The following is a 15,483-nucleotide window of genomic DNA, read 5'->3' as shown; positions in this document are numbered from 1 at the left end:
ATAAGTCACAGCTGCAAAATACTAACACGAATTCTTTACAGACGAATGGAAAAACTAGTAGAAGCCAACCTCGGGGAAGATCAGTTTGGATTCCGTAGAAACACTGGAACACGTGAGGCAATACTGACCTTACGACTTATCTTAGAAGAAAGATTAAGGAAAGGCAAACCTACGTTTCTAGCATTTGTAGACTTAGAGAAAGCTTTTGACAATGTTGACTGGAATACTCTCTTTCAAATTCTAAAGGTGGCAGGGGTAAAATACAGGGAGCGAAAGGCTATTTACAATTTGTACAGAAACCAGATGGCAGTTATAAGAGTCGAGGGACATGAAAGGGAAGCAGTGGTTGGGAAGGGAGTAAGACAGGGTTGTAGCCTCTCCCCGATGTTGTTCAATCTGTATATTGAGCAAGCAGTAAAGGAAACAAAAGAAAAATTTGGAGTAGGTATTAAAATTCATGGAATAGAAATAAAAACTTTGAGGTTCGCCGATGACATTGTAATTCTGTCAGAGACAGCAAAGGACTTGGAAGAGCAGTTGAATGGAATGGACAGTGTCTTGAAAGGAGGATATAAGATGAACATCAACAAAAGCAAAACAAGGATAATGGAATGTAGTCTAATTAAGTCGGGTGATGCTGAGGGAATTAGATTAGGAAATGAGGCACTTAAAGTAGTAAAGGAGTTTTGCTATTTGGGGAGCAAAATAACTGATGATGGTCGAAGTAGAGAGGATATAAAATGTAGGCTGGCAATGGCAAGGAAAGCGTTTCTGAAGAAAAGAAATTTGTTAACATCCAGTATTGATTTAAGTGTCAGGAAGTCATTTCTGAAAGTATTCGTATGGAGTGTGGCCATGTATGGAAGTGAAACATGGACGATAACTAGTTTGGACAAGAAGAGAATAGAAGCTTTCGAAATGTGGTGCTACAGAAGAATGCTGAAGATTAGATGGGTAGATCACATAACTAATGAGGAAGTATTGAATAGGATTGGGGAGAAGAGAAGTTTGTGGCACAACTTGACCAGAAGAAGGGATCGGTTGATAGGACATGTTCTGAGGCATCAAGGGATCACCAATTTAGTATTGGAGGGGAGCGTGGAGGGTAAAAATCGTAGAGGGAGACCAAGAGATGAATACACTAAGCAGATTCAGAAGGATGTAGGTTGCAGTAGGTACTGGGAGATGAAAAAGCTTGCACAGGATAGAGTAGCATGGAGAGCTGCATCAAACCAGTCTCAGGACTGAAGACCACAACAACAACAACAACAATTGTTGCGAAACAGTCGATCAGAGAAGCCGCGTTCTCCGGCACTAAACTGTGTATGCGGTCTCACTTAGGAACCGCAAAGGCTGCTTAGGAATACGACATGAAGTAAAAAAAGTACACGTTTTTCGCACGAAAAAAGTGATGAATTTGATTTTCACATTTTTATTCAATAAATTTACTCATTATTTTACACGATTGGGTGAAAGGTGGCCGCGGACCCCCTAGAAAGAGCCGGTGGACCCCTAAGGGGTCCGCAGACCACACGTTGGGAAGCCCTGATCTACCACATAATAAGTTTATTGTATGTATAAAAAGAAACATACATTACAGGCCACTGAAGATGCATCCCAAATAAAAGAAGAAAAATGCGTATGACAATAAACAAACAGCCTTCAGTTTGTTTGCGTGGCCCTCCTCCGCTGGAAGTACAGAAATATTTGTTTTGTAAATGAAACCGCCTTTTCCTGCTGCCACTTAATTTATTTTTCCCAGACGCGTTTCGCCTTTTTCATGTTTAAAAGCATCATCAGTGCGCTCATTTGCTCTGATCTGTGTTTTCTCTCAACTGGTCTGGTGGTCGCACTACCACTTTTTACCGACATGTAGGCACAATTTTGAGTTTCGACATTTTTCACACTGTTCGCCATGTTTCAACCACTCGCTAACCGTGGTTAACAAGTAAGTCGGAAATAAAGTGGTAGTGCGACCTCCAGACCTGTTGAGAGGGAACACAAACCATCCCACTGAGGATGCTTTAGAATACGAAAAAGGCGAAACGCAACTGGGGAAAATAAATTAAGTGGCAGCAGGAAAAGGCAGTTCCATTTACAAAACAAGTATTTATGCCTTCAGTTAGTGTATTTATAGCAATGAAGGGAAAGACGGAAAACAGAAAAAAAATGAAGACTTTACAAATGTTGAATGGTATAGAATTTTATTGTGGTAACTTTCACAATCGGTAGACGTGTCGTTTTGTAGCAAACAACCTCACGTAGTGCATCAGTACCCCCTTCCGCCACCAGGAGCGCCAACGCATTGCACAATTAAAGTGGCTTCTTTCACTGGTGTGGAGCATGCTCTCGGAGTGTTCTGGTTTCGTGAAACAAAGTGTGCAACAACTGTCCAGCGTCAATTTCGCACTGAATACGCTAAACAACCTCTAAGCAGACTTGGGCATACAATTTCGTCGAATCCACGTTGACGTAGCACATACACTAGTCTCTCGCTAATCCGGCCTCTCAGTAACCTGGCGCACATCCAAAAACACGGGCACGGTGAATTATCGTGCGCAACAATGCTTTATATACTGTATTTGAAATTGTAGCTTTCCTTACAGTTCGAAATAATGTCTTCTAAAAGGAAACACGTTATGCTAGACCTCAAGCAAAAACTAGAAATTTTAGACAAGTTAAATCGAGGTTCTTCGCAGAAAGCCATTGCTGCTGAGTTCAATGTTGGACGAGCAACTATTCGTGACATCAAAAAGAAAGAAGATGTTATTCGACAGTACTCGACACAAATCGATAGTGAGTTGGGAAATCGGAAGGTTATGCAAAAGAGTGAGCATGAAGAACTGGATGTTGCTAGCTGTTTATAGACTGTTCGTACAACAATGCAGTAAAGGAATTCCAGTCAGTGGCCTGATTATAAAGGAAAGAGCAGCTGCATTTAACAAACGACTTGACGGTAGTAGCCGGCCAGAGTAGCCGAGCGGTTCTAGGCGCTTCAGTCTGGAACCGCGCGACCGCTACGGTCGCAGGTTCGAATCGTACCTCGGGCATGGATGTGTGTGATGTCCTTCAGTGAGCGATGGTTGGCTGTCAAACTGGAAAAAACGACACAGCATTCGGCAGCTAACAGTCACCGTGGAAATTCGCTCAGCTAATGATAAGGATGTTGATTAGTTTGTAAATTCAAATAGCTCTGAGCACTATGGGACTTAACATCTGAGGTCATCAGTCCCCTAGCACTTAGAACTACTTAAACCTATCTAACCTAAGGACATCACACACATCCATGCCCGAGGCAGGATTCGAACCTACGACCGTAGCGTTTGCACAGTTCCAGACCGAAGCATCTAGAACCGCTCGGCCATTAAGGCAAGATACAGAAGATAATAGAGGAACAAGATTTAACTGCTGATGAAATAGGACTCTTTTACAAGATACTTCATTCAAAAACGTTACCTGCCAATAAGGAGAGGAAACCCGTGGTTACGAGCAACAGAAACAGTGTGTAACATTAATGGTGTGTTGTAATGCAAATGGGAGTCATAAACTACCGCTTATGGTGATTGGAAAATGTCAACATCCACGTTGTTTTCAACACACTGACATAAATACTCTACCAGTGCAGTATAGCGCTCAGAAGAAAGCGTGGATGGACAGACAAATATTCTCTTGGTAGTTCCATGAAACTTTTGTACCAGCAGTGAGAAAAGAGCTAAAGAGGGAAAAGCTTCCACTGAAAGCTATCCTTATAATTGACAATGCTCCCAGTCGTCCTTCAGTCCGATGGTATGGCGTGTAAGGGTGAGAAACGCCATCCTCACCTGCTGTAAATTGACGAGACTCTGGTGACCGAGTGACTCCCGGGATAAGGAGTCGCCCTCTTCCATGCCAACGTCCTCCTTGCAGGGCGGATGAGCGGTTAGAGATTAGGGCATTGAGACATCCTATGTTCTTGGGTTGAGAAATCATCCCTAAAGGCGGAAGATCCAAAGATGGGCAACGACAAAGGACACCAAGGGTAGGCAATTCACCTATGAGAAAGCAGCTGTGATCACAGACTGGGTGGCTCAGAACCGTGTCCGATGTACAAGCACTCTTTCTCCCACCCGATGTGACAGCCTAATTCAGCCCACGGACCAGAGACCAGGGAATTTTGGAATTAATTAAACGTCATTATCGAAATTCACTTCTCGTCTCCTTGATGAACGAAAGTGAAAACGACTCTATTGAGACTATGCTGAAGGCGTGGAAAGCGATTAACATACTTGATATAGTTTTCCAAGCAGCCAAAGCATGGGATAAAGAGGAGAGCGCTACCATAATGCAGAGCTGGAGAAAATTGTGGCCATCCGTTGATGCAGAGTTAGATCCAGTAGTGAGTGACAGCGATGAGCCAGTCAATTCGGAATTATCAGTTACTTTGTACATTGACATGTTCTACAACCTTCCAGGAGGAGAAGAAATTGATGATGAAGATGCTACTAAGTGACTGAATGAGGAAAATTGTAATATGGACCAAACTTTAACAGATGAAGAAATAATCAAAAGTATGGAAGAAAGTAATGATGAAAGTAATGAAGAAGAGGACATAGGAGGAGAGAGCATGAAGATTTCTCGCATTGCTGGTGCTGAGCTGCCGAGGTCTTCCTGGAGTACATTATGCAACAAGCACCACCGATGTAATGCTTGTAAAGCGGTTGCGTGATAAAGCATGCCACCGTTGCGTATCGTAATCGCGACAGTTAAAAATTAGGGACATGTTTCGTAGTGAGTGACACGACTGTATAATTACGTACAGTATACACTCGAGGACTAAGTTTTCACTGAAAATTAATGTATTTTTGGATTTAAAGCATATCCTCTATGTACAGTATACTATATCCCCTATGTTTTCAAAATAAATAAGAAACAAATAAATGAATAAAATAAATTTCAGACACTTCCGGTAATCCGGCACCCATACGTGCCAGGAATGGTGGGATTAGCGAGAGTCTAGTGTATTACATCCGATTTTTTGCAATGAGTGTGGAAAGAAATTTATTACTGGTGTGGGTGACGCATCTCAAATGGCGAGGTTATTTGCTACTAAATGACACCTCTACCGATTCTGTAAGTTACGTCAATACATTCCTATATAATTCCAGAGTTGTAATGTCCTTTTCGACTCACCCTGCATTCTGCAGTAACTCCTCACTCAGCCCAAAAGCGTTCATTTCTCAAAAGAAAGTAATCAGAAATATGTGTGGGTCTCACACACGTACATCTTGCAGGTATCTCTTGAAGCAGTTACGAAGATTAATTACGTCCACCTCCGTAGCTGAGTAGCGAGTGGGGCTGACTGTCATAGGCCGCCGCGGTTCAAAAATGGTTCAAATGGCTCTGAGCACTATGGGACTTAACATCTGAGGTCATCAGTCCCCTAGAACTTAGAACTACTTAAACCTAACTAACCTAAGGACATCACACACACCCATGCCCGAGGCAGGATTCGAACTTGCGACCGTAGCGGTCGCTCGGTACCAGACTGTAGCGCCTAGAAAGGCTCGGCCACTCCGGCCGGCCTGCGCTCAGAAGAAAACGTGGATGGACAGACAAACATTCTCTTGTTGGTTCCATGAAACGTTTGTACCAGCAGTGAGAAAAGAGGTAATTCCAAAATTCCCTGGTCTCTGGTCCGTGGGCTGAATTAGGCTGTCACATCGGGTGGGAGAAAGAGTGCTTGTACATCAGACACGGTTCTGAGCCACCCAGTCTGTGATCACAGCTGCTTTCTCATAGGTGAATTGCCTACCCTTGGTGTCCTTTGTCGTTGCCCATCTTTGGATCTTCCGCCTTTAGGGACGATTTCTCAACCCAAGAACATAGGATGTCTTAATGCCCTTATCTCTAACCGCTCATCCGCCCTGCAAGGAGGACGTTGGCATGGAAGAGGGCGACTCCTTATCCCGGGAGTCACTCGGTCACCAGAGTCTCGTCAATTTACAGCAGGTGAGGATGGCGTTTCTCACCCTTACACGCCATACCATCGGACTGAAGGACGACTGGGAGCATTGTCAATTATAAGGATAGCTTTCAGTGGAAGCTTTTCCCTCTTTAGCTCTTTTCTCACTGCTGGTACAAAAGTTTCATGGAACCACCAAGAGAATATTTGTCTGTCCATCCACGCTTTCTTCTGAGCGCAGGCCGGCCGGAGTGGCCGAGTGGTTCTAGACGCTACAGTCTGGAACCGCGGGACCGCTGCGGTGGCAGGTTCGAATCCTGCCTCGGGCATGGATGTGTGTGATGTCCTTAGGTTAGATAGGTTTAAGTAGTTCTAAGTTTTAGGGGGCTGAAGACCTCAGAAGTTAAGTCCCATAGTGCTCAGAGCCACTTGACTGTCATACGGGGGACCAGGGCCCGATTTCCGGTAATAACTGGGCGGTTTCCCCCCGGTGGGGGGACTGGAACGGAGGGTGTTACACCTCGCAATTCCGACTGGGGAGGTAGTCGAGTCTGTAGCAGCGGCTCCGGAGTCACGAAAGGCGACGAGGGCCGGGGGAGCGGTGTGCTCACCAGACGCCCTGCACGCCGCGTCTGATGGCACGGCGCACGGTCGGGCCAGAGTGACCAGTCAGGGCCAGAAAGCGGAACTTGGGCTTATATTACGCACAGCCTCACAGCCACTGTAGAGACAGGCACGGAGAGTTGCATTAGACCAGTCTTTGGACTTAAGGGGAGTAGGGCGTCAAACGGGACGACTTGGAGCAGGAGAGGCACCACAGGACATTTTAATTTCCACTGACTATACTTTTACAAATAAATTCACAAAACTTTGTCAACACGACCAGGAAGCATTCAGGATTCATACTCGTAGCAGTGAAAGTTCAAAAACATAAAAAATACGTTTTTTTACATGTGAAACTTCATCTTTTTTTACTTACTATTGACTGCATTTGTTGCTATAGGTACCCTTTCCTTCATAAGTAAGAGAGATTTTTGAACGAATTTTGCACAGCATACAAACCACGCTTACAGATGTATGAAACTCTAGAATTTATTCAATTTATGAAAAAATGAATGAGTTGTTACATTTTAAACTTCGTGTTTGGAAAAAAACTTAAATTTTATAGCTAGTTTTTAATAGATTTGGAAAATTCTAGTGTTTTGAATTAAGTAGTTTGTGTTTAATGAGCATACCAAGTTTGAAAGCACTAGGATATTTATTTTGGATGTTACATGTACCTAAGTACAGAAATTTGTGTATTGCGGAAAATGGTCGTTAAAGTTTCTGCTTGTATTTGGCATTCTTTTAGAACTGTCCAGTATCATAAGCAGGTTCTTTTCCATTTTCTAAATAAGTTTTCTTCCTTTTCACACTCTTATGATGCACTCTTCCTGATTTTATTACCTCCAAAAATGATTTATCTGCTTTCACTACCCGCTCTCTGTCTATGGCATACAAAGCTTTGGCCTTCATTCCCATTTTCTTCAAATGTTTAAATGTGTGTGAAAACTGCTAAGGTCAGCAGTCCCTAAGCTAACACACTGCTTAACCTAAATTATCCTAAGGACAAACACACACACCCATGCCCGAGGGAGGACTCGAACCTCCCATTTTCTCTAAAACATATATCCTGCTTTGCACACCATCATTGAAACATGAAACTGCATTATAAACACCAATGGCAAGTGCATTTCTTCCCACAAAAATAGTTTTTGGCAATCTTTTCCCATACACATTTGTTAGAACTTTCATTTGGGTTTTGGGTACCGCCACAAAGACATTTCTCCAGAGAAAGTATCGATATCAATAGTCTTTTCTTTCACGTATGACAATCTCTGGCGCAAATATAAACAATCGAATTCTACAGAGCGAAATACACTTACGTATGACATAAGAATGGTGTGCAAAGGGGTGTGGCGCTGCATCTCGGTACCAAATAATGTGCCTTATAATCTCGCACATATACAGGGTGATTATAATTAAAGTTAAACTTTCAAAACGCTTTAGAAATAACACCACTGTCAGAATGACGTCAAATTGCAACGGAATATTATCGGAGAAGGGGGAAAAAGTATGGCATAAGAAAATGAACAGTGGTGAAGTTGGTGTGAACACGCCGGGTACACGGCTTTTCCTCCTCTCGGGTCTGCGACGTTCGCCATAAATAAATCAAAGCAGGATCGCGATCTGCTAGTACAGCTGCATTACAAGAATCATGATCAATTTGCTGTCCACGTCGCTCTGCATAAGTCAAGGCATTGAAGGGTTTGAAAGAAGGCGTTGATCGGATGACTGCCGTGGGTCTGGAGAAAATGATTCTGAAATTCGAAAAGACGGCTTCTTTTGGTGTGGAACCTGGTAGAGGGAGGAAACGAATTGATTCGACGTCAGTGTAAGCAGTGGCCACAGCAGTGCAGGAGAAGGCGAGTGTGCAAACGTGTAGTGCACAGAGAATTGCCCGAACATGGGACATACCCGTGAGCACGATGCTTAAAATCCTACGAAACATCCTTCTTTGCTATCCATTCAAAATTACCCATGAGCACGAGCTGCTTCCTGTTGACTTGTCAATAAGGGAGACTTTTGCTTTAGAATTTCTTGCTCGCATGGAAGTGGACAACGATCGGCGTGGAAGATTTTGAGGACAGACGAAGCCCTCTCCCTTCTGACAGGATTTGTCAATACACGGAATTGTCCAATATGGGCAACGAGAAATCCAACACGCACATCAATCATCCTGTGAAGGTCACTGTGTGATGCGGGTTTACGGCATCATTTATCACAGGGCGATATTTTATCGAAGAGACAGGTGCTTCCGGTCCTGTTACTTGTGCCGTCACTGGTAAGAACTACGACTGTCTTGTGCGCAACCACGTCATTCCAGCTCTCCAACAGCGTGGATGTGATCTAGTGATGGGGAGCTCGTGAATGAGTCGTTTAAATGAACGCTTCACTCCAGTGAAGTGTGAACTAACCACTCAATTTCAATGAACTGGTACTTCAAACTCTTCACAGATAGCACACTCCACACTTTTTTCCAGTTCACTCACTGTCTTCCCCTCTCCCTCCCCCAGTACATCGGCGCTACGTCACTCATTCTCCCTTCACTTCAGTCCCCCCTCTACTGCCTGTCGACGAATCGCGCGGTGTTTCTGGGGAACGATAGGGTTAGGAGCGGTTGTAGAGGTGAGGGGCGAGGGGAAGGCAGCGTCAGCTGCTTCCTGCAGTGCTGACATCATTACCCGTGACCATTTGTGCAGTTCAGTTATACTTCGCGTCTACGGGTAAGCTACCGTTGGCAGCGCTTGCAGACAAATGAATATTAAAATACAAAAGAAGAGGCTGGCTGTGTGAGCACGCACAGCCAACATGAAAATAAAATGCTTACCTTGTGAGTCTGGAACTGAAGCATGCGTGGAATCCACGCTTGAAAGATAATCGTTCATGTAGGAATGTTTATCTCGTACACATTATTGAAATAATTACACTAAATGTCGATTTGAGGATTGTCCTAATTAAATTTTTAAAAAAATACACACATAAATTTATGAATAAACATCAACGGATTTGGTGAATCTTCAGAGATTTCCGTTTAAAAACATAATTTGTTCCACTTTTTTCCCTGTCAGGCGATTTCTTCTGTCAGTTATAAGGTGTCCTGCCTTCGAGAACACTCTTTCACACGGCGTGGAGGTTGCGACAATACACAGTCGTATTTTTGCAAGTTCAAAGAGCGAGGGGTATACTGACAGCCGTTCAGACCACCACTGAAGTGGATTGCCTTGTCTCTGTAGCAGGGGCTCTTGTAAATATTTGTCCACTTCCACTACTGCAGCAGTTCTCGGGTGTGGATTACTCTGCAGCCTGGAAAACACTTCATCAAATTCGAGCCAGAGACTGGAAGTTGATTCAGTGGTTGGAACCGAGATTGTTGCAGTAGCAGTGGATGTGTTCGTCACAAATTTCACACAGTGCCTGATCAGGTTTAATTTCACCTTCTCAGCAGAATTTTTATCAGAAAAACCATGTAATTTGAACCGGGGATCCAATGCAGTTGCTTCCGCGAAAATGGAATTTTCCTCTATATTTCTAAATCGTCGTTTTAGGTCTTCAGCTAACTTTCCGGCCATCTGTTGCACGTCTACATGAATTTCAGTGTTATTAACAAACCTGCAACACCATTTTTTCAACGACCGACTAAGTAGTATAACTTTAGAAGCAGTGACAACATTTTCACTTGACATTTCCTCAGTGCAGTCTTTGAAAACTTTCAACAGGTCACAGGCTTGTGTTACACTTGCAATGTCCTCTGCAGTCAGATTTGGAAGATCTGGATAATTCAGAGTGATAACTGTCATTAGAGAATTCTTAACCTCGATTATTCTTCGCAGCATATCATAGGTTGAATTCCATCTTGTAACAGTGTCCTGTTTTAGTGTCAGAACTGGCTCTTTTAACTGTTCCTGCATCTTTTTCAGTTTCGTGCAGGCCTGCGAACTTCTTTTAAAAAATTCAACATTTTTTTTTACTTTATTCAGAATGGGTTGAATGTGCGGAAGCCCATTCTGAACAATTAAATTGAGTGTGTGCGCAAAGCAGGGGATGTGTTTCCAGGCTGTGAGTCTTATAGCTGCCACAATGTTAGCAGCATTGTCGCTGACAACACAGACGACTTTTTCTTGAATGCCCCATTCCCTTGTGACACGTAGCAGTTCTTCGGAGAGTTTTCCTGACGTGTACCTTTCGTCGTATTTAAAGCACTCTAGGAGGGAAGACGCCAGCTCCAGGTCTTTAACGTAGTGTGCTGTCACCGACAAATAACTCTCATTTGTAGTTGATGTCCACCCATCCATTGTCAGCACAACCGCTTCCGCAGAATTAATTTTGGCTCTCACAATTTCTTTCATCATGGCGTACTGTTGCTGTAGCAGCGTATTGGAAATGGTCTTCCGAGATGGCATTCTGTAAGCACCATTCAGTTTGCCTACAAAACTTTGGAAATGTTTGCTTTCCACTATGTTGAAGGGCAAATAATCCTTTACAACAGTCTGCAGAAGTGCGAAATCTATCTCCTGATTTCTTTTGTTAGAAAGAGGTTTCGGAAAATACATGGGTAATGTACCGTGATATGGATGTCTGCTTTCTGATACTGAAGTGGTACTGTTATTTTCTGGCACCAACTGCTGTTCGCTTCTGGCATTAGCTGATGTTAGTTCCGGATTGTGCGGGTTTTTTATCCAAGAAATATCGGAAGATGCAGGAGCAGGGGGCGCTAAGCGTCTGACTGACAATGACACTGTTGGATGCAGCACTCGAACATGACGCGCTAGATTAAATGTATTTCCTCCTTTATATGAAATACACTTAGAACAATAACTGCACTTTGCTTTCCCATCACCTAAATCGGCGAAGAAACCCCAAATTTCACTACTTTTACGCGATCGCGAGTTGCTAGCCATTGTATAAGAGTGAACAGACACAAAAACTGCTTTCCAAAGAAAATAAAGAGGGTTTTTGCCTTAAATCGTACCAATGACTACAGGTGACAGTTTACGTTTTGAATTTGGTGGGTTATTATTCTCAACAAAAATAAAATCTACAGGAAAACTTCTGAATAATTACTTAACGTAGGTATATAGACTTTGTAACAGTGGTAAACATACTCATTCTATTTTGGTTTAAATTTTAAAAGGAACAAAATTGGACTGCATTTCGTTGGTAGCCCTAGTTTTCAGTCCATGAATACAACAAATAAGGTTTCACTTGGCGGATAAAGACTTTTTTGGGCGCTTCATGAGAAAATGTTGAAACAGATTAAATGTAATCCCTTCTTTATATGTGACAGGTTTCTCTGTTTATCTTTCCTTTGTCCCCTTCGACCATGCTCTATTTAACTCCCAGACACTGTAAGAGCGTCGTTGCGTTCATGTTACTGCATAGTTCGGCCATCTGTTGGTAAAATTATGAAGTATTACGAAGCTTCATTGTACGAGCGAGGCGAAGCGAGCGTAGCCGCGGCTGAGCGGCGAACTGGGCAACTTCGCCAGCCTTCCGTACTTCATGAATGAACTACTTCATTTGAACGCTTCACGGCAAAGAGTGAAATGAATGAAGTAGTTCACGAGAATGAACGAGCTCGACCCATCTCTAATGTGATCATTTTTATGCAAGATGGCGCACTTCCGCAGATCGCAAATCTAGTTAAGCGGCTGCTGAAGCGCCATTTCTGAAAAGCTAGAATTATCGGCCGCCATTTCCCTACAGCCTGGCCGCCCCGATCACCTGGTCTTAATCCGTGTGACTTCTGGCTGTGGGGGCTGTCTGACAGATGTTGTGCTCACTGTTCCGACTGCAAACTTACCAGCTGTACTGAAGGCACGCATTGCGCAACACATTCTGAACGTGACCCAGGAAACATGCTGTTTCTCGACTTCAACTTGTTGCAGAAAACTGTAGGCAGCAAATTGAATATGTTTTGCGCCAGTCACACGGAAACTAATAATCCGATTTGATTTTGATTGATGCGTTTTATGCGGTTTTTGGCCTCAGAACAGCTAAAAACCGATTTTTCTCATCCGATGTGATTTGTTCCCATAGGAACTTACCACAAATTTCCAAATTTCTATAAATACGAAAGGAAATCCCCCGACTGAATGGTGACTCATCATCAACCAGCCCAAACCGCCAAACTTTGGAGGTGTTGATCTTATACGGAAGACATCGTTTAAGAAGGGATTTTTCGGAATTCCACCCATGTGGGGGCGAAATAGGGGATGGAACGCTTCCTGACAACATATCGCTATTAAGGCAATTTTGAAGCTAGAACTACGAAAATTGGTAGGCCTATTTGGTTTCTCGGCCAGAAAAAAAAAGATGATGTTTCAACATTTTTCGAAATTCAACTCCCAAAAGGGTGAAATAGTGGGTGAATTTTTTAAAAAAACTAAATAATTAAAGAACTGGTAAAACATTTTATAGCTACGTCTATGAAACTGTATTTAGCTTCTTGGTTGGAGATAAAAAAAAATACTTGTTTCAGCAATTTTAGAGATTCAACTCCTAAGTTTGGAAATGGGGGAAGAAAGTTTCTATGAAAATATTTCGTTACATCAAAACATTTTTAAAGCCAAATCTAGGAAAATTGGTATTTCATTTAGCTATTAGAAATTTGTGTTAGGAGATGTCATTTTCCAAGAGTATGTTAAAACAACGCAGGATTAACAAAAACCTCCTACTCCAGCTATCCGAATCGCTTTTTGTAGTGTTTAAATGGCAAAAGAAAGCCATACGGTGCATAGCAGGGCTTAAACCATACAAATCACGAAGAGATTATTTTAAGAAACTAAATATAATTACAGTGTCTGGCCTGTATATTCACAACTCCCTCGTCTTCGTTAATGAGAATTTGAGTAAATTTGACTTAAGGAGGACATTTCATGACCATAACATAAGTGGACATACAATTGATTTGCCATGTGTTAGGCTTGCAAAGACACACAACAGGTACAAAAATCTTGGTCCTGTCCGCTTCAACAAATTACCTAAAAATGCCTACACAGCGCCAGTAAATAAGGTGGATCAAAAGTAAATTAATTTACGCTGCTCAAGAGTTCCTCGAGTATGTGAAAAATTACCCACTTTCCTTATAAGAAAGAATAAATTAACTGCAAACTGTACATATGTTAAAATTTTTGGATGTGAGGTCCGCGTTACGCAAAACACCGTTTTTCTCAGTACTCAAACATGTTTCGGCACCATCAGTGGGTTTTCGTTTTTATTTATTCTGCAATGTGAACATTTTTGGTAAATGATTATAAAATTATGTGTATTTCTAGTTCAAACAACAGATCGTTTCTTTTTTTGTAAATACCTTTACATTTGGTGTGTATGAATTTTATGTACCACTTTTGTGTTAATTGCTACAGGTTGCTTGTCATCTACAACCAAACGATGTTAATGGGGAAAGTTTTTTGCTGGGAGTTAACCTATCTTTTAGAATGTAATTTAGTTTTTCGCGCCTATTTTCGTATTTACTTACGTTTTCATGTGGCAAGCACTTGCATTCTCCGCATCACGCTGAGATGTTGTCATGCATACGTAACTATTACAAGTATTTTCCACAAATAACGTAGTAAAACACTTTTTCACTACACCAGAACACAGTGTGATTGTGGTTTGTTGTGTGTCTCAGCCCAGAGCGTGTTCATTTGTTTACCAGAGAGTTCGGCGCCAAATTTGAATTTTGTTTGCATTTTGTGTGTGTGTAGACTTTATCTGTTGTGCAGTTTTTATTTGTAAAGTTCCTTTAATGTGTTAAATAGTGTGCCATTGGAGAGTGTAGTGTATCCGTTTAAGACCTTATTTCCTTCTGCTATTGCCTTCTGTGTATTAAGTTTTCCTCAATAGTCAGTTTGCTGTATAGGCTGTGGCTGGGTTTTTAGTATTCTTAAGTCTGTTTCTATTATGGTTGGGTGGTGATTGTTGACTATAAGGTGGTCAGCAAATGTGCTATGGGAGCTGTTGCTTTTACAAGCTCTGAGATGTTCCGAATATCTTGTTTTGAAGTTTCTGCATGTTTGTCCTACGTATACTGACTGGCAAGTGTTGCATGTGAGTTCATATATTCCTGATCTGTTAAATTTATCCATGGGTGTTTCTTGTGTTCTTATCTTTTTCTGTGTTGTGTTCTCTGTCCTGTATCCTATTTGGAGTCCCTGTTTCTTTAATATGTTGCCTATTCTGTGAACGATCTTGTTATTGTTTATTTATTATTTATTTGTCCCATAGGTCAAATCAGTACAATGGCTTGTACAACTGATATGGGATAAGTCAATACAAATATACAGTTTACAGTAGTCTAAAACAGTAAACAAGAACACAGAAGAATGATTATATTACATTACCTACAAATTATGTTACTTAAAGTTACAGCTTCACGGAGAATTTTTACATGATGTGACAAAAGTGACTTAATAACATTCAGCTTTGATACATTATCGTGCACTAAGGCAATTTTGATTCATAATATTCCTGGATGGTATAAAAGCAGTCTTTTATTAAAAGAGATTTCACCATCTGTTTGAATTTATTTATTTCTTGTATAAAAGTTGGAAGATGGTTATATAATTTTATTCCCATGCAATTGACACCATCACTGTATAATTTTGTTGAGTGGGGAAGTATTCTTAGAGAGGTTTTTGATCTTGTGTCATAATCGATGTAATCCATATTTTTGCTAATTTTGTTGATACTTTTTTTGGTAAAGAATAATAATTATAGTATGTATTGGCATGGGAGGGGCAAAATATTTAGTTTCTTAAATAATGGTTTACAAGTGTCTCTTTGGTTTTTGAACATAATTGTTCTGACTATCTTCTTTTGCAGTTTGAATATCTTAATTGATTCAGAATTTTTGCCCCAGAAGAAGAAGATTCCGTAGTTAAGTACAGAGTGAAAGATTGCATGGTACATAGCGGTTTGGGTACTTGTGTTAGTGACGT

General features: G+C 41.7%; 1 protein-coding gene across 3 annotated transcripts in view; it reads right to left on the bottom strand.

Annotated features, from left to right (window-relative positions):
* LOC124622522 overlaps positions 1–14,161 on the bottom strand; it is a 242,915-nt gene extending 228,754 nt beyond the window's left edge. For 2 of the 3 annotated variants that reach the window (XM_047148253.1, XM_047148254.1), the window contains exon 1: positions 14,022–14,141. Coding sequence is in view for 1 of the 3 variants with exons in the window: in XM_047148255.1 (XP_047004211.1) it covers positions 14,022–14,074 (53 nt within the window). In the remaining 2 variants the exon portion in view is untranslated. Of the gene's footprint in view, positions 1–14,021 lie in introns of all 3 variants that reach the window. The other variant, XM_047148255.1, reaches the window with a different exon arrangement.
* Positions 14,162–15,483: the final 1,322 nt, after the last annotated feature.

The sequence above is a fragment of the Schistocerca americana genome, chromosome 7 (assembly GCF_021461395.2).
Source record: "Schistocerca americana isolate TAMUIC-IGC-003095 chromosome 7, iqSchAmer2.1, whole genome shotgun sequence".
NCBI lineage: Eukaryota > Metazoa > Arthropoda > Insecta > Orthoptera > Acrididae > Schistocerca > Schistocerca americana.
Note: the sequence above shows the minus strand (reverse complement) of the source record. Positions and strands in the feature narration are given on the sequence as shown.